General features: G+C 34.5%; 1 protein-coding gene across 3 annotated transcripts; it reads right to left on the reverse strand.

The window, feature by feature from the left end:
• Nucleotides 1-26,457, reverse strand: LOC147381590 (GTP 3',8-cyclase-like). Of its 3 annotated transcripts, none has more exons than XM_086430204.1 (8): nt 26,231-26,457; nt 26,069-26,136; nt 24,656-25,285; nt 23,565-23,732; nt 23,245-23,436; nt 15,230-15,298; nt 8,834-8,923; nt 1-103 (listed from the first exon to the last, which is right to left on the reverse strand). In XM_086430204.1, exons 2-7 carry the CDS (start codon nt 26,132-26,134, stop codon nt 8,840-8,842), a joined length of 1,209 nt encoding a protein of 402 aa, XP_086286330.1. In that variant the 5' UTR covers nt 26,135-26,136; nt 26,231-26,457; the 3' UTR covers nt 1-103; nt 8,834-8,839. The 3 variants fall into 3 exon arrangements, with proteins under 3 accessions (XP_086286330.1, XP_086286331.1, XP_086286329.1); XM_086430205.1 differs by lacking the exon at nt 1-103 and adding an exon at nt 5,507-8,287; XM_086430203.1 differs by lacking the exon at nt 1-103 and having other exon boundaries at nt 8,613-8,923; nt 26,231-26,456.
• Between the last annotated feature and the right edge of the window lie 1,305 nt (nt 26,458-27,762).

Genomic DNA, 27,762 nt, shown 5'->3' on the forward strand with positions numbered 1-27,762 from the left:
AAGTTTGCCCCCACTAAAAGAAAATCTTGGTTCCGCCTGTCTATTGGAAATGCTCAAATACCTCTTTATACGTCAAACACGATAACGAAGAGACTTTACTTAACTGCACACACACAATAATTCATGTTTAAAGGAAAATCCACGTGTTTCTTTTCTATTAAATTTTGAAACTTAACATTGCCACACCAATTCCTTTACATTACTACAAAAGAATTGTAGACAATTGGTGTGGCCTTAGTAAAAATTAGAGTGGCAATAGCAACTATCTGAATTTTGGGAAATGTTCAACACCAAACATTTAGCCAACATTTTAGCCAACCATTTTTGTCCTACATGGGTTAGAAGTTTTGGAATGGGCTGATTTTTGGTGAGGTGATGATGATCTCCTCACCGTAGAGATCATCCTCACCAAAAATCAGCCATTCCAAAACTCTAACCCATGTAGGACAAAAATGGTTGGTGCAGAACGGGACCCCTAAATTTTTAGGTAAATAGTGGCTATGTATCTTTAGAAGACTAATGCAACATTTATTATAATGGGTCCTGTTCAACAACAAACATTTTGACAAAACATTTTTCAAAACATGGGCTAGAGGTTTTGGAATGGATTGATTTTTGGTGAGGATGATTTCTAGTGTGAGGAGATCATCCTCACCAAAAATCAGCCTATTCCAAAACTTCTAACCCCAATTTACAAGTTGAAAAATCGTGAATCGTACATTTTTTATAAATCATTTTTGATGGGGTCAAAAGTTTTGGAATGGGCTGATTTTTGGTGATGATGATCATCCTCACCAAAAATCAGCTCATTCCAAAACCTCTAACCCATGTTTTGAAAAATGTTTTGCCAAAATGTTTGTTGCTGAACATTTTCCTATTATAATAGTATGATGATTTTCACACGCCACCTTAGTTGAGCATTTATTATTAATAAGGAAATCATCTTATTTACAAAATAAGTCCAAAAGAAAAGAAAAAAAATTAAACCATAAAAAGGCTTTAGTAAATACCATAAATATCCTTGACAATAGTTGGTGAAATACGATTTTACCCTTGTTATCTTATTGTTTTAGAAAAACTAAATAATTACCAAAATAGGAATTTAAAAAAAAAATGCTTTTGATTTGGTTGATGTTTTGGAATGTATACTGCCAGTCATCATCATCATCATCATCATCAACATAAGAACTAAGTAATTACCTCAATAGTAAAAAAGAATAAAAAGTTGTTCGTGATTTTATAGATGTTATGGAATGTTTACCACCAGTCAACAACTTTTTGTGGAGTTATTTTCTATCAAACAGCACTTTAAAATTGCTGAAAAGCACTCTCCCAAAATTGATATTTCATAAAGTGAATGTTAAATGGTCCTACCATTTATTGGGGAACATTTTTTGGTACATATTTTCAAAGAACGGGTCTTTGAAATCATTTTCCACATTAATTTTGTGGAATATAATTTTGCCCATGTTATCTTGTCCAAAAACTAGGAAATTTACTACAACAGTAAAAATAAAATAAAAATTGAATTGGTAAATATTTTTGAATTTGTACTGTCGCATAGTTTCAAGATCTATCATCCATGAGTTGGTAAATTTCTCAATTTAAAATTGGAAACTGGGCTAAGGGACTTGAGTCATCAAATGGGTTCAGTACAGAATCAACTTGACAAAAATCAGCTCAATCCAAAACACATTGTAGATATGAGGAGATATATGTGCACACGGATCTTGATATTTACAATGTGTTTTGTCTTATGTGGGCTAAAAGTTTTGGATTGAACTGATTTTTGGTAAGGATGATCTCTATTAAGAGGATTCATCCTCAACAAAAATAAAAAAATCAACTCAATCCAAAACTTTTAGCCCACATAGGACAAAACACGTTGTAGATATATGTGTACACAGATCCTGATATCTGCAACGTGTTTTGTCTTATGTGGGCCAAAAGTTTTGGATGGAGTTGATTTTTGGTGAAGATGATCTCCTCTTCTTCATAGAGATCATCCTCACCAAAAATCAGCTAATTCTAAAATTTCTAACCCCATATTTATGAGTTGAAGAATTGTGGACCATCTTTTTTTTGTAAACCACTTTTGACGAGGGTGAAAGTTTCAGATTGAGCTGATTTTTGGTGAGAATGATCTCTAGATTTTTAATGAGGATGATCTCCTCATCATAGAGATTATCCTCACAAAAAATCAGTCAGTTTTGAAACTTCTAACCCCATCAAAGGTGGTTTACAAAAATCAGACGATTCATGATGTTTCAATTTGTAAACTAGGGTTAGAAGTTTTGAAATGAGCTGAATTTTGGGGAAGATGATCATTTCATCATAGAGATCATCCTCACAAAAAATCAGCCCATTCCGAAACTTCTAACCTATGTTTTGAAAAATGTTTGGCACAATGTTTAGCTCTCTTTAGGGCCTCTAAACGTGCCCCATATATATATATATATATATATGGGTAGCATTCAATGGCTAACTTTTTGGCAAAACATTTTTCAAAACATGAGTTAGAAGTTTTGGAATGGGCTGATTTTTGGTGATGATGATCTCCTTACCGTAGAGATGATCCTCACCAAAAATCAGCCCATTCCAAAACTTCTAACTCATGTTTTGAAAAAATGTTTTGCCAAAAAGTTAACCATTGAACGGGACCCTATTTATATATATAGGGAATGTTAACGTCGAAGACCTCATGGGCATCAGTATTCTCCAACACAATTTTTTTCAATAATAAGGGTATATTAGTCTTTTTACATAATAAATATTTATTTATGTAATTAACACTTGTCTCTTTCATAATAAATGCTAAGAGTATTTAATCTTTATAATTAAATGTCTTATTGCAATAAATGATTCGACAATCAATGCAAACAAACATTTATTGTTTAAAATACCAATATAATCATGTTTATTTTCACCAAAAGACAAAATAAATAGGATTATTATTGGAAAAAGAAAGTGTTGGAGACTTTAACATTCTCTTATATATATATGGTTAGGATCCATTGATTTCTGAGAATAACTCATGAAAAAAACACATGATCCCAACCCTTTAAACACAAAATCCAATAATTAAGATTTATGAGTATCTTGATAACATAAATCTCAAATATACTTATCCCAAAGATAAATCTCAACCATTGGATTTTGCATTTAAAGGGTTGGGCTCATGTGTTTCTTTCCTAAGTCATTCTTAGGAGTCAAGGGATCCTGACTTATATATATATGGGTCCCGTTCAACAACAAACATTTTGGCAAAACATTTTTCAAAATATGGGTTAGAGGTTTTGGAATGGGCTGATTTTTGGTGAGACTGATCTCTACGGTGAGATCATCCTCACCAAAAATCAGCTCATTCCAAAACTTCTAGCCCCAGTTTACAAGTTGAAAAATCGTGGACCGTCATTTTTTGTAAACCATTTTTGATGGGGTTAGAAGTTTTGGAATGGGCTGATTTTTGGTGATGATGATCTCCTCACCGTAGAGATCATCCTCACCAAAAATCAGCCCATTCCAAAACCTCTAACCCATGTTTTGAAAAATGTTTTGCCAAAATGTTTGTTGCTGAAAATTTCCCATATATATATATATATATGGGAGGCGTTCAGCGCTTTCTATTTTATCAGTCGTTTTAACAAAAGAAACTCAACCGTCGGATATAGATGAATTGGACGGTCAAGATTGCATCTGCGTTAAGTTATAGACTTATGGGCTTTTTACTACGCCATCCCTCAATTTTACATTATTTAGTACCACCTCCCTGGCACAATCACTGAAAAAGAACAGAGAGTTCGTCTGTTCTCTCTAAACCCTCGAACCTCTCTCTCTCTCTCTCGCTTGCTCCGCTGAAACCCTCTCTCTCTCTCTCGCTCACTCTGCTGAAACCCTGAGAAAGAAGCGAAACTGGGGCTTAGACCCATATCTCAGTTGGTTTGACACATTGCAAAGCAACCTTGACGTTGTGAGTCCAAATCCAACTTACCATCACCAAATTAAAAAAAAAATTTTAAAAAAATTTTGAAAAACAGAAGTGAAACCACATAGGTAACGAGAAATGGGATTTTGTGTTGTGAATTTGAGAGGCCTATTTACTATTTCTATTGTCGTCGCCTGGACAAACAAAAGAACTTGGAAGAGATTATCTTAAAAAAAGAAAGCTTAAAACTCAATTGATCATTCCACCTTGAGTTCCGATGGCGGCACTTGATGAACAATCAGAGATTCGACACAAGTTCGAGGGTTTAGAGAGAACAGACGAACTCTTTGTTCTTTTTCAGTAATTGTGCCAGGGAGGTGGCACTAAATAATGTAAAATTGAGGGATGGCGCTGTAAAAAGCCCATAAGTCTATAACTTAACGCAGATGCAATCTTGACCGTCCAATTCATCTATATTCGACGGTTGAGTTTCTTTTGTTAAAACGACTGATAAAATAGAAGGCACTGAACGCCTCCCTATATATATAGAGAGAGAGAAAGGTCTCGTTCAACAGACAACATAAGGAAGCCAACACATTTGTCCTATATAAGTTAGAAATTTCACAATGGGCCATTTTTTTTTTCTTTGTGAGGATGATCTCTATGGTGAGGAGATCATCCTCACAAAAATCAGCCTAATTTGAAACTTGTAACTCCATCAAAAGTGGTTTAGAATTGTAGACCGTTGATCTTTTACCATCAATTTATAAATCATTTTTGATGAAGTTCGAAGTCTCGGATTGGGCTAACTTTTTGTGAAGGGGATCTCCTCACTATAGAGATCATCCTCACAAAAATCAGCCAAATTCAAAACTTTTAAGCCATATAGGAAAATTTTTGTCTCCCAACGTTTTCATCGAACGCTACCTATATATTTAACATAAAATGTTTGAAATGCCTTTTTGTTCAACCTTTGACAAAATACGAGAAAAAAAAAAAAACCTACTGTCTTCTAACTTATAAGGTTAAAATGCATACCTTTTTCTATCTCCTTCAACCAACAAACCTCAAGAACAATATCAGGATTTAGGGGATGTTGAAGGCCTTCAATAGATTTTAGGGAAGAAAAATAGGGTAATTGCCAAGATGTTGAAGACAAGTTTTGAAGAGGTTATCTTAAAGGTTGAGACAATGGGTCTTGGAGGCATCATTAGTCTTGTTATGTAAGACTAGAAGCCAAGAGGTGTCTCACTAGTCATAAGCTTGAAAATATAGTCAAAATTTTATCGAAACCCGGAGGTCTAAGACTAGGTTGTAATGACTATGTGAAAGTGCCTTGACCCGTGGAATGCGGATCCGCTTTTGGCACCCTTTGGGTGCAATGGAGTCGTCACCTAGTCATAGGTCTTGGAACCAACATGACCTCAAATTAGATTTGATCGGTTTGCAATACAGGTAGTAGGCAAGGAGTCAGGTTACAAAAATCAAAAAGTGAGAGGCACCAAACTCACCCAACTCAAAGTCGCTCTCTACTATGATCCATGGACGTTCAACCTAATTTAACTACAGTCAATGTGCTAAGATTAGATGTAACATAGTCCCATCATCATTGTTTCATGCCTGAATCCCAACCAATCAATGTCCAAATCAATAAATTTAGGCTATTCTTGCCCCGACTTTGCAAATCGAACCAATCTAATGAATAACTATGGAAACCTCACCACTTTTTGCAAACCACAAGTTATGGAATCTATAGGGAAAGATACAAAATCATGTAATGTATGTGAGAAGATCCCGACTCATAAGGCCAAGGAAAGAAACCAGATGGGAGTCGAAGAGGAAACCAAAAGGATGACTTAGCTAGTAAATGAACCCAAATGCACTGTCATAATCACAAGCACACACTCACCCTCTTTAGAAAGTCATGTGAGGATATTTGATAATCTTATAGAATCTTTCGTAGATTAGAAACATGCCAAAATAATTACAACCCATGTGGCAAAAAGACAAGTCCAAATCGCACCGAAATAGGAAAGTGTGGTCAACAAGAAAACAGTCAATAACATAGAAATCCGCATTAGAAAGGAAGAACAAAGAAAATCTATAACTGGGACAACCAATACGAACTAAAGTACACAATTTTTTACAAACTTATATTATTATTCTATTGAATTGATTACTGAATTGAGTATTGGAGTATACCAATAGAAAATTGATAGAATATCCTGAAGAAGTTACTCAAAGACAAGGGAGAAGATTCCCAAGAATAAATCCCCCATAACTTTAGCATTGTCTGTGAGAACCTTCTCCCCTCAAATTTTTTGACGAAGTACCTTCACAAGCAACTTTGAGACCAAAAAAATGTCGAGAAGGAGAGGTAGACCATCACGTTCAGAGTCTACAACAGCAACATCTACAGGACCCAAGTAGGGGAACAACAAATGGAGGTCCCCTACCAATAGAGAATCAACCGCCACCCCACTGATAGAGATTCAACTGCTTCTACAGTAGTGGGATGCGATGAGAATGGAGGTAGAAGATGAAAAAGGGAACAAAAGGAGTTGATCGAAAAACTCTTGCAAGAAAATTGAGCACATCAACAAGTTGAGGAAACTATAAAAGAAGCCCTGTGGGGGGGGGTTTTTTTTTTTAACATTCTACCTTGTCTTTGAGTAACTTTTTGATAATACTCCATCAATTTCTTATGGATATACTTCAATGCTCAAGTTAGTAACCAATTCGACAAAATAACAACATAATTTTGCAAAAAAATGTGTATCTTAGTTTCCGATATTGATCCTCTTATTTATAGATTATAAATTTTCTTTGTTATTCCCTTCTAATCCGGACTTTATGTCATTGACAGTTTCCTTGTTGATTACACTTCTAAATTTTGATGAGATTTGGACTTATCTATTTGTCACGTGGGCTATAACCGTTTTAGCACTTTTTTGCTTACTAAAGATTCTTGAATTCCCCTGACAACTTTCTAAAGAGGGTAAATGTGTACTCAGGATGATGATAGTATATTCAGATTCATTTACATGCCAAGTGAAACCCTTTTGTTTCTTCCCTACTTCCTACATGGTTTCTCTTTGGCCTTATGCCAAGAATGCTTCATAAGATTCTCATCCCTATTTTCTTACAAATTAATCATTAATTAACAAATCTACACCAATGAGCCGTTCTCTTTACCCAATGTCTCCAAGGCCATTTATGAAGAAGAAGGATGTATTCAACAACTTCGCTTTTCTTATCACACATATATATACTTTTGCTAAGTCTTCGCTTTTCTAACCATATGACACCTCTATACTTTTTAAATTACACAAGCTTCCAATTAACCAGACAAATCTTCTGCCAGCCTTTTCTATTTATGTTTTTAATTGGTACTAGCCTTTTCAATCCCATTAGAAATCCACTAGAAGTTTTCCAATTCAAATAGCAACTTAGTCAGGAATGTTAAAAGAGTAACATTTAGAAATAGTCACGTGAATGCCCTTTTCTCAAAGTATAGATATTGATCTATGGTTCAGTTTTAAACTTGGTGCTTAACAAAGGTAAACTGTTCAGTAAAACAAGCTAGAAGGAAGTCCCCTTTCGAGATTGTCTAGGGTAGGATCAAACTTTAAAATCTCATTTCAATCAAGAGAAAAATCGAGATGGTCTCGAGCAAAGCATTCTAAAACATTTCAAGACAATCTGAAACATTGATGTTTCGGGATCAATACTTGTTTGAGTCTTGGCAAAAACTGAAATGCTTCACTATAACATTCCAAATTGGAACGGAACATTGAAGTTTGAACCATAGGTAGGATCCCTACAAGGTGCCAGCCAAAGATATGGAGAGCGAGACTTACAAAGTTGAATCTTTTTCTGAAAGCTTTTTATAGGAATGACGCAATCAAATCTTTCAAGGTGATTGAGAGATGATTTACATAAAGAGAGGTCCCATGAGAGATGAAGGAAACAACCAACCAGGTAGAACTCTAAAAGCTTGATATATCTCCAGTGCTCAATACCTCTAATCTATATATTTATATGGGTAGTGATGATCAAATCAAAGCAACTTGACAACTATCTTGCACGAAACAAGATGAAGGAAACACCACCAAACAGTGCTTACTAATAAAAAAAGTGAAACCCTATCTCTAAAAAGACATTTAAGTTATAAAAAAATTGGAGACTCACAGAATTTATACGTTGGAGATATTGAGTTTTGTCCAACAGAACTTTGGAGAGCAGTCATTTTTAACCATTGTTTTGCTATTTTGTAGTTCAAACAGTTCCTGCTTATTTCATAGGGAGACAAACTAGACGAACAAGGATTTCAGTTTCCAACTTATTATGAAACAAAAGAACCTGTGAAACAAACACAACCAAGAGGACAAGCTAAGAAACTTGGGAGGAAACCAACTAAATGGATAAAGAAAGATAGGTTTTTTCTTAGTTTTTTACAACCTCAATATGTCATTTTGACCTTCCTGTTGGCATTTTATTATCTCATGCTTGAGTCCTTAAAACATGCTTCACATTTTCATTACTGGGAAATCCTCTTAAAGAGCAAGACACATCAAATTACCAAACCATGTATGTTAGGTAGCCTTTGAGTGTTGTGAAGGTAGTTAGCTACAAAGATTTACACCAATTCTTGATGCATCTACTCGTGAATTGGCACACTCCACAATGAAGTCAAAATAATTGACTAGGCAAATAATATTAATTACAATGTTAGTTTCATCTCAAACATAGCAAAGCACATCAAAATGATTTTAGTTTTGACAAAAATCCAATGAAAAAAGTATATAATTTTTCTATTCTACCAGGATGAAATAAGAAGGAATCAACATATTTGATATCAAATAGATTGATAGAAGCAATAGAAAGGAACAAAGAAAAACGGCATACCAAGCCTCAGCCACCTATATGTATCATAGGTCTATTTGCCGTCTTTGCAATGTCAAACATGCCAGCATGAGCAGCTTTCTTCCTCTTCACCTAAAACAAGAAGAACTACTTAAGAGATCAAATCATCTATAAATCACATATTCACATGATCATCAATCTTATTGGGCTATTATAGTACGTTTTATGGTCATTCAACCTAAAATAACTGTTAAGCATCCAAAGTGTTACCATACACCGTTCGGGTTTTCACTTTAATGCCGTAAACCCCTTGATCTTAGTCTTTTCTTATGCACTAATAAAAATGACGCAAATGCCCTCATATTCAACCTCTAACCTAAACTTTTGATTCTTCTTCTTAAAAACCAACCTTTTTCAAGTTCTTCAAATCAAGGATAAATTATTTATTTATTTTCTTTAAATAAGTTATATAAACACATTTAACTCTTCTAAATTTTAAAAAATCAGATCATTACATTCTACCCTCATTTTAAAAAAATAGTCCACTAAATTTATGAACATATTTTTGAAATAAATATGAATACGTTTCCTGGATTTTTATTTTCTCATACCCAAGTGGATTCCTTAGCAGTACAATATTGCCAATAAACCTTTATCACAGATATCGGTCTAGATCTGAGAACTTGTTTTTTATTGTCTAGAATTTGAACTGGTTGCTCGACATAAGTTAAATCTTCCTTTAACTGCATTTGCTCGTACTCCAATATATAAGAAGGATCTAGCTCATATCATTTGAGCATTGATACACGGAATACTTTGTGAACACCTGACAATTGAGTTGGAAGAGCTAACTTGGATTCTACTTCTCCAATTCTATCTAAAATTTAGAATGAACCTATATATCTTGGAGCATTCCCTTCATCTCAAATAGTGTTACTCCTTTTATCGAAGAAACTTTTAAGAATACACGATCTCCAACTTGAAATTTCAACAGTCGTCTCCCATGCAATCTTACAATCTCCTTAATGTATAGTCTTGTCAATTGATCTAAGGAGTAAGTAGCTATGATAACTAAAAAGTGAACCGACTTAATAAGCGGATCAATAATTATCCAGATAATATCATAATCATTTCTTGTCCTAAACAATCCTAACATAAATTCCACTGTCACTTTGGACTTGAACAACTCGAAAAAATTATATACAAAAACCTACCACATGTCAAAGACAAATATTCAAAGTGGTTCCAAATGAATCAGAAAATATTGGGGAATAAAGAACTATTTCAAGAGTTAGGAATTTTGAACTAGAACATGTAAAACTCTCTTCATTGGTCCGAAAAGAAGATATACAGACCCCGGACATGTAAACAAAAGAATAGACCCTGCTGAGGTCTCTAGTAAATATGACGAATTTTTAATGGTGGAGTTGAAATGAGAAGAAAGCGTAGGAGACAATTTTGCAATATTAAAAGAACTAGAAGAAGAAGAAGAAAATCTATAGAACATTGGTACATGAAATACATTGTGAACAACTGACAACTAAGGTGGAAGAGCTCACTTGCAAGTTACTTTTGGTAAGTTTGGGGGTCCAACTCAAAATCAATAGGCAAGGAGTGGAGAGGCCCAGGAGGTTATAAGGAGAGAGACAAGGCAATGAGTGTCCGACGTGGGAATAAACAACTTTTCCCTTATCTAATTCTCGAATAGACCAATACAATTTGAAGCTAACTTACCCTTCTTCCCAAATTGCATGACCTCTTCTTCCTTCTTTTTTTTTTAACTCAAATGTCAGTTGCATCCTCCAATTAGTTAAAATGCTCGAGTCTGCTCTAACTATACTCTAAATCCCAATCACAAACTATTATTAACCATCACTCCCAAATTATTAATAAGCTATTATTCTTGTACTCTTGCGACTCAAAGTATCAACAACAAAGGATACTAGGTAATAAATTTATAATCTTTAACCAAAAAAAATTCCTATACCTTCTTTTTTCATTTTCAATGCCTTATAAGAAAAAGATATTTCAGACATCTATGCCTAGTAAAAATTTCAAGCTTCTCACCATACAAGAAGTGTCTCCAAACTTTTAAAGCAAAGACTACTGCAGCTAACTCCTAATTATGGATGGAATAATTCTTTTCGTAGTTCTTCAACTACCTTGTAGTATGAGTGACTACTTTTCCCAGTTGCATTAAGATACACCCCAAACCCATATGAAAAGTATCAGTATAAATCACCAAACCTCTACTACTAGAAGGAATAATTATAATAAGGCCGATGTGAAACAAGTTCTCAACCCTTGAAAACTTCATTCACATCCATCAATCCACAAAAACATAACTTCTTCCGAGTTAATTGAGTCAATGGAGCTATAAGTCTGGGGACATTAATATCCAGCTAATTTTAGAAAACTCCTAATCTTTGATATAGTTGAAGAACGTTCTTATCTGAGTGTTGCTTCAACCATTACAAGACGTAGTGATACTCATTTAAAGACATACCCCTAAAATTTCACTTCCTAAAGCAAAATTTACACTTCCTCAATTTCCAAATAAATGATTGTGTCTTCAAACTTGAAGAGCTAATCTCAAATAGTCTTCATAAAATTCTTAACTTGAAAAAATAAATCAAATATTGTCAATAAAACCACAACAATTTGATCCTACTAATCCTAGTATAGCTGAAAAATTCTATTTATTAATTCCATAAATGCAGCGAAACATTTGTTAATCTAAACGACATTAACCAAAAACTAATAGTGTCCACAACAAGTTCTTAACGAAAACTTGAGAATATACTCATCCCATACTCTAAGCTGATGATAACCTGACCTCAAGGTAATTTTTTTTAAAAACACTGGACTTTTCTCACTAATCAAATAAATCACCAATCCTAGACAAAGAATACTAATTCTTTATTGTTACCTTATTCAACAATTGACAATCGATACACAACCTCATTGTCCCATCTTTTCTCGTAACAAACAATATTGAAGCACCTCAAGGCGAAACACTGGATTATTAAAACCTTTATCAAATTAATCCTAAAATTGCTCTTTAGTTATTTAAGCCAGACAAGTGTCATCTGAAGTGGTGCTCTAGATGTTGGACTAATTTCCGGAATCAACTTAATGGTAAACTCAATTTCCTTATGTGGAAGTAATCCAAACAACTCTTCTAAAGACATATCAACGCACTCACGAACAACCAGGATATCCTTTAGCAATATTTTCTCCTTTGGTGCCTTAATAACACATATTAAGTATCACTTGCATCTTCTCTTAAGCAACAACTCTGCTCATAAATACTTGGTCATTTGGAGAGAATAATTTCCTTTAGAACATATACACTAAAACACCATCCTATCCAGCATCTAAATAGTTACTATCTTTCTAAAACAATCAACACTAAAACAATTTACATTTAGTCAATTCATGCCTAAAATAACATCAAAGTCCTGCATGTCTAGCAAAATAAAGTCTATCACCAATTTTTGACGATCAACCCATATAATACTAACACTATATACCAAATCAGTCAACACAGTATCACCTACTATTGTGGCTATTGACAGTGTATGATCTAATTCATAAACTTCTACTTCAAGATAATTAGCAAAACATGGAGAAACAATAAAATGCGTAGAGCCAGGATCTATAAACATTCTTGCTAACTGATGAAAAATATAAAGAGTACGTTTTGTCATTGCTTTGGATGTACTTGCATGTGTTGCTTTCTTATCATTGAATAGTCTCTTCTACCGTGATTTGACTGATCACATTGAAAATAAACTCCCATCATAATGCACAGTTTTTTTCCATGGTTTCAACCACAATGCAAACATTTACTTACTTCATTCCGCATTCAAGTTACTGATTTATCCTAAAATATTGATCTTTTAATTACTGGTTCTTGTCATTCTTTATTTCTATAAGTAGGGGCTACTTCCTTTATTAATGAATGATAACATCACTCAATTTAGTTCCCACCATGTTTTATATGGATCTTCTTCTTCTAGTTATTCTAATTCCAACTCCAATACTAAAATCTCACGGTATTTACTAGTAACCTCTTCAAGGTTTGTTTTTCTTTCTACATAATCAGGATTTATATATCTTCTTTTTGGAACAATGAGGGGGGTTCTAAAAGGTTCATTTGATATTTTTGTAATTAGAACTTTCTATATATCGTTCCTTATAAAGATAGAATAACCGAAATCTTCATCTTCTTATTCTTTGAATTCATCTTCCTTATGTTTGGCTAGAGGAGGTTAATTAAGTCCTACTAGTTCTATATTCCTTCATATGTTCTATATTCCTTCAAAATTCTTAACTTTTGAAATAGTTCTATATTCCTTCATATTTTCTTATTCATTTTGAACCACTTTGAATACTTATCTTTGAAATGTGGTAGGTTTTCATATACAACTTTTTCGAGTTATCAAAGTCCAGAGTCACAATGGATTTTGAATGAAGATTGTCTAGGACAAGAAATGGTTATGAAATTATCTAGATGATAGTTGATCCGCTTACCAAATCAGTTCACTTTCTAGTTACAAAGGCTACTTACTCCTTAGATCAATTGGCAAGATTATACATTAAAAAAATTGTAAGACTAATGAGATTCTAAAACTATTGCATTCGATCGTGAATATAAGTGAAAATGAATATAAAGAGATTTTCAATGATCATGAATCATTAGTGTATCGTCAGATTTCTATATTAATATCATGGTTTCTTTTCATGACGTTCTTCTTTTCAATATCATTGAAAAAGTTTACATAAATGCGATTTGAAGGTAATCAATATTTACATTATTGGTTTCATTGTTTATGTTAAAAATGTATTCCTCGTAACTTTCTTGAAATTGTGTTTTGAAGTAACCAACCTCTGATTTCTACTTAAAACTATATGCATAAGTTAGATTTACTTGTTGGGCTTTCCCCAAAGCTCAACCTTCCCTCATACCCCATTGAAGAGTAAGTTGAGAATATGAGTATCAATGAGTTGATTCCACATATACCTAGAACCAGAATCTAAATAAATCTCAGTTCTGATTCTTATTGATTTCGATTTCGGGCATGAGATCCTTGGACCCATAACCGACCCTACAAATAATCGATACCCATCAAATAGCCATTGGGATAGATAATTTTTTTTTTTAATGAGCGAAAATTATGAGAATCAATGAAATAGACAATTATTTTACAGATGTAACAATTTAACTTGTAACTCCTTAATTGAAAGTTAAGAACAACAATAAATTCTTCAAGCAAATCAAACTTTTGAGAATAAAATCATACAAAATTATAGTATGAACCATTCGTCATTGAAATTGTATAAAAATATGAAAAATGAATGGAAGTTCATGTAGAGAAAATGTAAAAAGTAAAGAATTCACATTTTCTTTATATTCTAATCTTACTTCAACTATATTTACTTCAAGATATTTCTTTGTAAGCATTTAATTAGACTACTAGTTTTATTATAATGTTATAAATTTATTAGGTACCAGAAGGATACCCGATTCTTATTGGGTCCTTAAGATAGCTACCCAGAACCAAACCTGAGAATGATTGGATCCATATTGGTAGACCCAAAACCAACTAATCAATTTTGGGTACATCGGGTAATTGGGTACCCATTGACACCCTTAGTTGAGATTGTAGGACCAGAAAGACATTTGATTTTTGGTAGGACAGATGTTCTTTTGGTGTAAGTACTTGTGTAACTTGCATATAAGTTGTAAAAAGTCAATTATGATTAGGATCATGTAATTGGAACTAGATGTTAATGTGACTTTGGTTACTTTGAAGTTGTAATTTTGATTGTGATTATTGAAGAGCTAAAAAAACGTGGTAATTACAAGTAAGAAAAAAAATTAAGTACAGAAATAACGAGGAAACTCTATCGAATTTTCTAATAATTAATACACTATTTAAGGAGTTGTCAAAGGTCACTCCTTGTGATCTAAAAATTTAAGATAATCAGAATTCCAAATATTGGGACGTGACATCATCTCCTTTTTCATTTTTTCGTCATCATTGTCTTCTTCTTTTTCCACCGATTGCATTCCATATGTATGACTACGACAACAACGGAAGGCATCCATACATATGACTGCGGCAACAAGGGAATGTGATTGCAATTGACAGCAATGTCAAGAGAATAGGAGTCAAAAAGGATGTTGTGGATTGAAGGAGATCGCAAAGACTACTTCCGTGAGGTGCAACTAGTAGGGTCAAGCTAAACATTTAAAAAACATAAGAAAATAGGTATTCTTTTCAGGTTGGGGTACAAGACCGATAACTTGAGATCAGCAAGTTGTCGTTTCCTAGATTGACGTATCATTAAGAACAAGAATAAAACAAATTAAAGATAAGATGAATTTTTTTCTTTAAACTAAAAACATCATGAGAAATTTGTTACGCATACCGCTGCTCCAATTATTTCTTTCAGCCCCTGATCATCAACACCACGACGAATGGGATCTCTTAAGCTAACCTGTAATAGTAACATTTATATGTCAGAAATAAACTCTAACGAGAACCAATGTTATCAAATAGCATATGCAATGTGCATATGCGAAATCGTATATGGCATATGCGGTAGCATATTGCACAAACTATTTTCTAATTTCAAAAAAATAAATAAAAATAAGAAAAAAATGTTTTAAAAAGTCAGAAAAATATTAGAAAATAAAAACAAACCTAAAACAATACATTTGGATAGCTTTCATTTTCAAAATTGAATAAAATTGATTATGTTTAGTCATTTAGTAACAAGAATAAAAGAAGTCAAATAGTCAAATAGACAATAATGTATAAAATTTTCCATGATAGAAATGTGGCTTTCCTTCAATTATCAAGTTCTAGTTTTGGAAACTTAAAATGGACTTCACTTTAATAGTTTAATCACAAGATAATATGATCTTATATTAGAATGCATAAATTCAATATTTTGAAAAATATATGTAAAAATAGGATTTAAAGAGAATACATGTGAATTAAAGAGTAAAAGAAATAGCTTAGAATGATGCAAAAATAGGGTATTTGTAGGAGAAGATAGATTTAAAAAAAAGTTAAATTTAATGCTCCAATAATCAAATTTTTAACCATTGGAGTAATATGCCATCGCATACGTTTGTATGCCATGGCATAATGTTTCAGAATCATGTGCGATCGCATTTGACAACACTGATGAGAACCAAAAGGCAAAGGCATTTTATATGATCAATGACATAGGTAACTCCATCCTCCAGAGCTCAAATACCTACTTTCATTAGCATGTTTACGTATCTGATAAGCTTACTCTCACCTTGGCCCAATATTCTAGGGAATTAAGAAGAGTCCCATGGAAAAACCTACTTCCATTAGCATGTTTACGCATCTGACATTCTTACTCTCACCTTGTCTAGATATTCTACGGAATTAGGAAGAATCCCGTGGAATTTCCACCAAATGAAATAGTTTACAATGGGATGGCTCTAGGGACAGTTGTCATTTCTTCATTTTGGCTCAATTTCAGTAGATAAGCTGGGGCTTGGTAGGAACCTTATGTGAAATTAAACAATAAAAGCATGGGTACCGAAATTAACCAAAGTATTTCAACTGTAAATGTGTCCCATTAAGCATATCATGAGGCAGTAAATGACAAGTTGGCAACAGCCCACAACTGACAATCAAATCAATCGTTCAAATGGAATCTGGAATTTGGGGGGAAAAAACCAAGGAATGGTTGATCTATCCTTGTTGATGTTACATATTATTGCACTCCACACCCAAGGATCCAGCTAGTATAGGAAAGAGCATATTATAAACCAATTGAGGTGTAGGAGGAAAGATACACTTAACCAAATCTTTTCCCCTAACAGAAACACAATCTAATTAGATGAAATTGAACCATATGGTTTAACAGTACCATTAGAGTCCTCTTAACATCATGGTGTTAGGTCTTGGACGATAGCAAGTTGGATGTGACCAGCAAAACCATGATTCACATGGTATTGTGAATTAACTAATAGGATCATCCACAGATAATACCTTTATGTTTCATTAAGAATGTAAAGAATCCCCCCATTTTCATTGAAATTTGCATCAAGGGATCCTTTACTCATTGTTGTACTCGAGCCATAGGACACGTCTCTAGACTAGAATCTTAAGAACCCCTTATCTCAACCTTTCACGTATGAAAATATAGGTTTCAAACTCAGAAAAATGTTCATCCTCTATAACTTTTCTTGATTACTAAAACATAGATTAGCATCATTTCTTGTTTGATCAAGAGTGGATGGGAAGGAGGTGATTTCAACATAAACAGGTTTTGTCACCAGAAGAACGGTAGAACTAGAATAACCATAAGCATGAAAAAAAGTCTGCAAAGTTTGAAAGTAGGAATGCTTGATTGACTTTTCTCTATTACGTGCTTTCTATACATGGTCTAATAATCAAAAGACACCCATTTATGCAGACTTAATAGATTTTTTGCTTTATGTTTCTTTGGAGGCTTTATATTCTGATTTCAGCCTAATGGCCCTTCCTTGGCCTACCATAGAAGAAACCCCTCGGTTACAGTATTTCTATTCCAGAAAGAATCAGTATTGAATAAAAGAGGGTCAGGTGGAGGTGATAAATCATTTTTCTTGTTTGTATATAGTTCCTACCACTTTTAGATCCACGCTAGATAGACTTGAGTATGTTAGTTCCATATTTTGTCAATACCGGGACGTAAGTTTTGTGTCAGATCGGTTTGCATTGGAAGACGCATGAGACTTAGGTAAAACCGCTCAACTTCAAGCACATCAACAAAAAGCTCCAAATGCGTGTGCACAAAACTTAAAAAATAATGAGACCACCTAGACCATTCCCCAACCCTTAGATGATTGTTAGGTCGACCCATATTGGTTAGGAAAACTTATTCCTCAACCCATTCATTCATCAGAACTTTTGAGAGCTAAAAATGGCTTGTCGAAAGTCATAATGGTCATAAAGGGTATTTTGGTAATTTGACCACCCTTAGACCATGTCCCATACCTTGGTGAGAGTTTGGGGAGCCTATATAGGTAACATCTATTAAAATCCCAAAGCGTTTAATCACCGGACTTCCTAAAAGTTCAATCTGGCCCGAAATGGCACAAAGGGTATTCTGATAATTTTACCACCCTTAGGTCATGGTCCACCCCTTGGTGAAAGTTTGGAGATCTTATATTAATAATATCTACAAAATACTTGAATGTTTTGATCATCAGAGCTTCCGGGAGCTCGAAATGGCATTTTCGTAACTGTTATTGGACCCGAAATGACACTCACCAAGGCCACTAGCGGCAAGCTGCCTAGTTCCAACGGTGGCCATCTGGCTCACAATGCCACCAGCAAAACCCTCTAACGGTTACATTTTTTACCATTGAGCCTCTGGTGCCACCGATAGCTTTCGAAAAAACCCTTAAATGTGTATAAAACTCATTCTTGAGTTCATTCGTGGGTTGGATCAATTGCAAAAGAACTTATGCTCTCCCCTCTCTACACTTTGAGAGAATTTTCAACCTCTCATTTGATCCCACTCCCACCATCAAACCTCACCTTGCATACACATTGATACATTCATGGAGCAAAGAGCAAAAAAGAGAAGATGGAAGGAGTGATCACAAAGAGCCAACGAACTCGAAAGCTTGATTGGAAGATTCAACCATCGAGACGTACTTGTGAGCTGAAGGACTCAAAGAATTCAAGATCGCCATTGGCAAACCTTAAGTGTTGAGTGAGTCCTTGTGATTTTGTTTTTATTTCAAAATCTATGTCTGTGGTTACTTGGTTCAACCCTCAAAAATCAAGCTCTTGTTAGAATCGATGACTCTTGACAAAAGTAGAGGTTCGTAAATTTCCGAGGAACAAAATTCACAAATTTTGAGAGGATGTGATTATCTCGATATTAAGGTTTTAGAATTTAACCTATGTATAAAAATTCTTTGTACGGTTCGAGGTGAACCATAAACCTCATTGATTAGTGAACACCAAGACCTATGTAAAGGTGACCTTGGAAGTGAATGTATGCACGTTGCTGAACCACCATAAATTGCTTGTCTCGTGTTGTGAAAATGCCTCTATCAATTTACACTTAGATGAATGCATGCCATAAATGAATATTATGCTATGCATGACATGCCATCAATGTTTAGATTTTAAGTGACCATCAATTGCATTCCAAACTAGAGACATGTTGTGAGAATGGATATAGGCACATCGCCAAACCATCATAAGTCTTATATCTCGTGATTGTTTTATGATTCCACAATTTACACTTGAATGCTTTGAATGTCATGAGATGTCATGAATGCCAAATAGGTAAATTTTATATGAATGAGTCATTGAATGACATGACAAAATAAATGTTCAAATTCTAAATGTATTTTCATTAAATGCAACTTAGAGACATAAGCGCAAAATCGAGGATAGGTGAATGACTTAAAACAAACAGTCACATTATTAATCTAAGTTAAAATTGGATAATCGAAAGAAATTTTTAATTATCTTATTCACCCCCCCCCACCCCCTCTAGGACTAGACATGGTACGAAGCCAAGAATTTTCAGAGTACGACAACATTCGTTCCTCTCAGAATGAGAAATTGGAGAAACAGACTACCAGGAGGTGAGGGTGAAGAAGGTGATAAGGGAGATGAAGAGAAAAAAGATCCTAAGTTTCAATAGCTTTGAATTGGCTCTTTATACTTCTTTTATAGTAGATAATAAGAACAAACTTTACGAGCGTGGTAAAAGAGTCTTTATATTCGTTTGGCAGGTAGTGTTTATAAGATTCAACCCAAGGTTCTAACTTCAAGGATAAAAGAGGTTTGGGGTAATTATTTCCTCCATTCAAGGTGTCTTTCTTAAAGAGAAAGGTATTGGATGGGTTCTACTAGCCAAGAGTATATAAACTCAACGGTTATGGCAGGTGATCCATGGAACCCTTGCATAGTAGACATTGAGAAGAATATACAACCTTGTGGCTTTTTGGATTACGTATTTGCAAGATCGGGCTTTGAATTGATAAGAGGAAGTGAATATAAAATTGCATTTATTTGGCTTCCTTCTCAATGTTAACCATTAGCTCTCCATCTGGTGTCTTCAAGAGTTCGACAAGTTTGATACGAGAAGATCATCCATTCTTGTTCTTCATTTTAGCGGAGGTCTAAGTCATTTTATTATCAAAGCGATAGAAAAAGGGTGATAGAAGGCTTTAGTTTTCCTTAAAGGACCAAGTATTTCTCACCTCTTGTCTACTAATAAAATCATTTTCATGAAGGCTTCAATTAGTCAAATAAGGCATTTGAGTGTGTGCTTAAATGTTTTGAGGTGGCATCAAATCTTCATGTTAATCTATTAAAAACTAAATCTTTGGTGTGGAGGAAGTGGCTAACTTGGAGTTGATAGTAAAGAATTCGGGTTGCAAAAAGGGGAATATTCCGACTTCATATTTGGATCCACTCTTGGAAACACCTTATAAGTAAAAGATGATTTGGGATCCAATGATAATAAAGGTGGGAAGATCACACTAATTAGAAGTAGGGGTGTAACTTGTACGAGTGGATTGAACCAGATGCCAACCCAAGCAACTCAGACATCAGACATTCAACTCAAGCCCGAAGCCAAACCCAACCTTGGCCTTATGATACTTAGCCCAAGCCCAATTATAAGTGAACATAGTTTGACCCAAGTTTGAGCCAGTTGGTTTGGGTCATTAGAGTTGTTTCAGATTTAGAGAAATAATGCCCAAAACATAGAAATAGACCAAAAAAAATTATGATGAAGTGAAAAAAGGAAAGAAGGTGAGAAAGAGAAAATGGGAAGAGAGGCCATAAGAGAAAGGAAAGAAGATAAATGACACAAATAAGAGAGATGGAAAAGGAGACCGAAAAGAGGATGAAGAGGAAAAAATTGATCATTTTGACCAAAGAAATAAGGAACAAATATTGATAAACCGGGAAAATAAGTTCCCCCTAACTCTTTTCTCATTGCTTATAATGATGCATGTGAATTTGAGGTTGAACTTGTGTTAATCTATTATCCAAAATCCCAGACTAAGCCCGACCTAGTTTCTAATCGACCCAAACTCAGGCCCAACCCGAACTTCAAAACATCATGCCTAAGCACGGAACAAGGTAGATTAGTCCCATTGAGGCCTGCCCAAGATGGACTCCTAATTAAAAGTGCATCATCGAGCCTTGCATTTTATGAGTATGATGTTGCTTGTATGTATAGCATTGAAGGAGGAGAGGATCATCAAGGATTACTTATGGAAAGATAAGGAGGAAAATTATAGTAACATCTTGTATAACAAATACTAATTTGTACGCATAAGAAGAGGGAGGTCTTGTTTTGGGTTAGATATGTCAACTAGGCTCTGAAGAGGAATAGCTTTGAAAATTCAAAGTGGAATAAAAATTCATGTGGAAATGAATGGTTGGTAGTAGATATGCGAGCCAAATATGAGGAGATGGGATTGCAATATCCTTTTTTTTCATTTGGGTCATACATCTAGAAAAGGATCAAAAAAATCAACAGAAATTTTAAAAAATACATTTTGAATAGGTTTGGAGGTGAGTACGGCAAAAGAGTTAGATTTTGGAAAGAAGTATAATGTTGGAGATGAAGCATTCAAGAAAACTCTATTCTTTCTAGGTTTTGTCTGGAATGAAGGCCCTTGTGAAAGATTGTTAGGATATTGAAGGAGGCAGGAGCTTATGGAATGTGAGACTCTATAACAAACATCACCAATTGGATCGGAGGACTTGGCAAAACTCATGGGTATGTTTGAGAATATTATGGTGGCAAAAGAAGAAGATGGGTTTATCAAGTACATAAATTTGTGGACTTAGATCCATAGCTTAGTTGGTTAACACATTGAAAAGTAACTTTGAGGTTGTGGGCTCAAGTCCACCACCCACCAATTAAGAAAATAGAAAATAGAAAAAAGAAATGGACCCTAAAGGAGGTGTTACTATCAAAATCATTTTACTCCAAAATATTTTCTTTGGTCCAAAGTGGGTTTCCTGTTTCTTAACAAGGGTGCCTCTGTTATATCCAAGATGGCCTTCTTTATGTGGATTGCAGCTTTTGGTATGATCGTCAAGGTAAATCATCAGTAAGAGAGATTGATCCCAAAAAAGTGTTCCATGTGCCTTTTTTATAGATAATATTATGGATTCAATAGATCACTTCTCTATACATTGCAGATTTGTGAGGGGCGGGTTGTCTCCAGTCTTCGGTCTATCTTAGACTTTCTCAAGAAGTCTAATTGATTTGCTAAAAGGTTGGTACTGCATCTTTTAATCGAGGGGTTGGAGGTTATCAAGTTGTTCCCTTTTGTGGCATGACAGATAATGTGGAAGCTAAGGAATATGTGTATCTGAAATGAAAAGTCAAACTCCATTGAAGAGTTGATTCTCACAATCAAAGCTTTGGTGTTGTATTGCTCTTCTATTATTCCAATTTGCAAGAGCTCTATATTTCCCGTTGTGTTGGCCTTCTATTTCATTTTTAAGATGGTAGTAAAACCAGCTATGCTTTATGGAACAAAATGTTGGCCAGTCAAGAAGTATCATGTCAATAAATTGAATGTAGTAGAGATAAGGATATTGAGACAGATAACTGGAAAGACTAGGAAAGATAAAATTAGAAACGTATGCATTTGGAAAAATGTAAGAGTAGCTCCAATAAGCGATAAACTAATATCATTTGGGTATGTTCAATGAAGATTCATCACAAGCAAATTAAAAGAAATATTCAAGCTGATGGTCCTAAAAAGGCTAGAGGAAGACCCAAAAGAACATGGATGGAGATAGTGAAAGGAAATATGAACCAACATTTAATAATAGAAGCCTTGTTGGCTCTAAACAAAGTGGAATGAAGGAACATGGTTCTTTTGGTTGGATAAGGCTTTGTTGTTTCCGTTGTTGTCTTCGTTGTTGTTGTTTTGTTGTTCATGTATTTAACTCACAAGGTAAATGGTAGGGGAGTGTCTTGCTCACTTCTGTCATCCCTCATGATCTGTCTTGTTTCCCTTCCAATATTAAGGGGGGGGGGGGGGGGGAATTGGCTCGCAGTTATATATTTGCATTATCAGAATACTCAAGAATGGGTATCTTGCCCATATCGGGAGGTTCAAACATGAAAGTCATGTATATGATGTTCCATGCAATACCAATGGAATGAAGTAATTGGGTGACACACCAGCCATTTAACCATGGAAATATATCGAGATAAGCATCAATATACCCAAACCTTAGTTGAAGTAATAATATTAGCAGTATAAGTAAAAAAGCTAACATCAAAACAGGATAGTAAATATTTTTTCATTTCTTTTATCATAGTAAATTCAATATTGAACGAGAGTGAAAGATCATAACAAATGCAAGCATGGATGGATGGACGTAAAACAAGTGAAGATTTTATACCTCTGAGGGACCAAATAGGCATACTTTGAAGTTCCCATCAGCTAAAAGTCGCAATCTATTGCAACCAGCACAGAAATGCTCTGTCATTGATGTGATAAAAGATACGGTACCACAATACCCATCTATCCTGAAATTCTTGGCTGTATCTGTGGGGTGATCCTGAAGCCTATGTAAGCCTTGAAACTGTTGTGCCTGCTCAGTTATCACAAACACTTTAATCCAGACTATATATATATATATATATATATATATATATATATATATATATATCTATGAAAGAATCTTTAAACACTGGATCATCTGTCAGGTTTCTACCTTACCACTCTATCCAACATTTCCGAATACGAAACAAGTTTCTTGACATTCCACACATTTCCATCAAAAGGCATGAACTCAATGAACCGAACATTGATCGGTTTGTCGCGTGTTAACTCCACAAAATCACAGATCTCATCGTCATTAAACCCACGCATTATAACACAGTTCACCTGACATAAAACACAAATAGCAAAGAATCTTCCATATTCACTTCATAGGAAAATTCAACCAAAATAATGATGATAACCATAGTAACAAAGTTTGAATTCAGTAATTATTTGGCGAGGTTTCAATTCAGTTAATTCGGATGAATTCATAAATATTTCGTCAAAAAATCGGGAAATATAAAACAATGTTTTTAGATTTCTTACCAAAATTCAAATTCTTGACTCCTCCATAAAACCCTTTCTTGTACTTGAGATTTGAATGTTGAAGAAAAAAAAAGAGTGCTGATTTTGTAACTAACATGACAGGGTAACTAAAAAACTGACTGACGTGGCGGCCGTAGATTTTTCCCTCGGGATACACAATGCACATCCCTATAAAATATGTGCAGTTGTGTATGCCGAGGGGGGAAATCTATGGTTCTTGCAGGGTACACATCAGTTGAGTTTTTGAGTTACCCAGTCAGGTTGAGTTACAAAATCATTACACAAAAAAAAATTGAGGTTGAAGTGTAAAAGTTTACCATATTTTGCAATCAATAGATAAGTCATCGACTAATTCGTCCACTCGCCGAATTATTCGGCTGGTCCCTTATTTGAAGAATTTTACAAACTTTTGGAAAAACTCAGAATTTTCTGATTATGATGGCAACAAACCAAAAAAATGTAAAGCATGATACATCCGTGGTTTAAAATATCGGAGTGTATCGGTAATACGTATCAGTAATGGCCAAAACTGATATGAAACATTGAATGTTCCGAGAATGCATCGGGTATGTATCGGTTTGTATCTAATAAATTGACCGAAACCGTATCGGTTTTTTCATTAATGGAAACATTCAATCGACACGAAATTTTAAACCATGAATACTTCATTGATCAAGATAGAATTCAAAGGACGGGAGGGGAATCTCAAAGAAGAAACGCACCTTAACAGGATCATACCCGAGGTTTATAGCAGCATTAATTGATTCCATAACCCTTCCATGCCCTTGACGCCTTGTCATGAATTCAAATTTTTCAGGAACTAATGTATCCAAGCTTATATTAACTGAATTCAGCCCACATTCCTTCAACTTGGGAAGCTTTCGGGCAAGAACAATTCCATTTGTAGTAATTGCCAATGTTTTCAACCCTTTCAAATTCGACAACCGTAAGCATATGTCTTCGATATCTTTCCTAATTGTTGGCTCCCCACCCGTCAGACGAATCTTACTCACTCCTGAGCTTACAAAGAGATTTGCCAAGCGAACAATCTCATTTTGTGACATAAGTAGAGGGCCAGGAGTAAGGTCCACACCCTCAGATGGCATACAGTACTTGCATCGGAGATTGCAACGCTCCGTCAATGAGATTCTCAAATAAGTGTGTAGCCTTCCAAACGAATCAACTAACATATCAGAAACTTGACCATCTTTCGGTGGATCTTCTGACAACTTCACACAAGAAGTTGTACGTGTATTTGACTTGGATTTGTCCAAATCTTCACTAATTAAAGCTTGGCCATTACCACTTTCAGAACTATTTTCGAAACTGGGTTTTAATCCACATGCACTAACCTGGTAATGCAGTTGAGATTTTGTTAGCTTGTTACAACCCAAGAGTAACAAGGATTCTGAATGCTAACTATAATGTGAAAGTTTTTAATTAAAAAAATGATCAAAAATCAATAAACTAGCAAAACTAACTCAACTTGATCAAGACTACATCAAGGCCAAATTCAGTGACCATTTCTTGTGAACAGTAACTGCAAAGTGTGAACAGTGCCATGTATGGTAATGGTATTTTTTTTCCGATTTGTGTCTTTTCATGTTGCTTATTTACTTATTTGTCTTTATGAGTTATGTAAGAACGTTATGGTCCATCAATATTCAGCTAATATAAATTGAAATTTTATATTAAAAATCATAAAAACTAAAAATTTGAATGAAAATTTATTTTGGACCTTAGTTGTCTGATTGAATAAAAAAATTTGAATAGTTAGCGATTAATTGTATCAAAATATAGATAGTTATGAAATTAAATTAATAATATGAATCACAATTATGCTCTTTAGAGATAGGACAGTACCCAACTTCGATTCCATCATAATCATTCAAAAAAAACCATGAAATTATAGAAAATTCAATCACAGTTATGTGATTAAATTGGCAATTAATTGTATCAAAATGTATGTAATTAAATTATGAATGAATCACAGTTATGATCTTTAGAGATAAAACAGTACCAACACTCATTCCATCATAATCATTTAAAAATAAATAAAAATCAATCATAACCAGTACATGAACAAAACCATACAATTTCATTAAAATTTCAAGAATTAAAATTTTCAAACTTACCGAAGAAAAATTCAATCTTCCAAGCCCTAATCTCCACACGAAAATATTCAATCCCTGCCGTTGCATCGCTGAAGCCCCAAAGAGTAATAAAAGATCAAAAATTATAAAAATGTACAATTATTGTGAAATCAAACCAATGTTAGGGATATTTAGCAGAATTACCTCTAAATCTAGAAGAAAACTCTCTTGTTATAATTAAGAGGATGAAAGAAAGATCAAAATGAATCTGGTTTTCTTCTCTATGTTTTGTTCTGATAAAGACCGCGAATGCGCCAGCTAAGCATGGGAGTGCCGCCTTCGAATCTTGACTATGGTAGACCGAGATGACTCGCCCCCCAATGTTTTCACAACGTCAGCCGAGTTGATCAAAACTCGACCGCCAACTGGGTTTTTCTTTTTTATCTTTTTTGTTTTTGGTACACCAAAGAATATCCTTACCTTTGGTGAGACTAATCGCGCTCGCTGGATATAGTCGTTTGTGTGCCTGTGTGAGGCCGGGTGGGTACGTGAAATTCGGATAGGAAATGGTCCTGCCTCGCCCCTATCAATGCAAGGGTGGGCCTGGTGGATCAGAAGTGAAGGTAAAGCAGTTCTTCAACGTCAAGCATCAAAACAACCTCCTCGTGCATCCTTCCATGGATGGGGTTGAGGTTTTGGATTGAGGTGATTTTTTGCGATGATGGTCATTATGATGAGAATATCATCCTTACAAAAAAAATCAGCTCAATCAAAAACTTCTAAATCCATCAAAAGTGATTTACAAATTATTCAAAAAGTTAAGGATCCACATTCTAAATCACTTTTAATGGAGTTAGAAGTTTCAGATTGGACTGATTTTTTTTTTCAGATGATCTTCCCATTGTAGAGATCATTCTCACAAAAAATCAGCTTAATCCGAAGATTCTAACCCATATTTTAAAAATTTATTAATATTACCTTATTTTTTCATGTCCCTTGATCCTGACCCATATTTAAAAGTACGTATGATGATGGATATCCTTCCAGGTTTTGATATTCTAAGGCTTCCAAATTGGTTGCATGCTCCCTTGATTTTGGTCTTTTATGAGAGGCTAATAGAAAATTATCAAATTTCCATGTCTCCCATGTTTCTTTTTTCAAGAAAATCCGTACGTACTTGGCCCCACAGGCCACATATGCTCCCAAGAAGCCCATAAATAGAAGGGGGTCTAAAGGCTTCCAACAATTTAGCCTTGGAACTCTGCAAAAGTTTCAACTCATTCTTAATCCATTATTTCTTTCATTCTTGAAGACCAAAATGAGCTTAACTTTCAAGAAGGGAATAAAGATAGGAGAGCAAAGAATTCTATCATCATTTTCTTATGTCATTCTCCTTATAATCATCTCTTTTTGTAATTTAAAATCCTTTATGTGTAAACCCAAACTCTCCCCCCCCCTCAAACAAAAACAAAAAAAAAAAAAACTCCATTTGAAACAATCAATAAAATCTTACTCGGGGAATACCCCTAGATAGGGACACAAAAGTGGATTGGAGGAGGAGAATCCTAATTCTAAAACCTATCTTTTATCAAATCATGCATAAATGGTGAGATGAACAGATTGGAGGTCCTTTTTTAGTGATAAACATCTTTGTCCCAGCCAAAATCAAAATCTAATTCTAAATAAAACTTGCACTCATGCAGTACAATCACAATTAAGATCAAACTATGGGAAGA

This window comes from Akebia trifoliata, unplaced genomic scaffold (assembly GCF_017979445.1).
Source record: "Akebia trifoliata isolate Shusen 1 unplaced genomic scaffold, ASM1797944v1 Contig00341_ERROPOS679206+, whole genome shotgun sequence".
In the NCBI taxonomy this organism is placed as follows: Eukaryota; Viridiplantae; Streptophyta; class Magnoliopsida; order Ranunculales; family Lardizabalaceae; genus Akebia; species Akebia trifoliata.

Coding starts and splice junctions, on each gene's coding strand:
- LOC147381590 (XM_086430204.1), bottom strand. CDS start 26,134: ATGCAACGGCAGGGATTGAATATTTTCGTGTGGAGATTAGGGCTTGGA. Junction 23,733..24,655: donor TCGGGTATGATCCTGTTAAG/GTGCGTTTCTTC, acceptor GTTTTATGTCAG/GTGAACTGTGTTATAATGCG. Junction 8,924..15,229: donor AAGAAATAATTGGAGCAGCG/GTATGCGTAACA, acceptor TTCTTGTTTTAG/GTGAAGAGGAAGAAAGCTGC.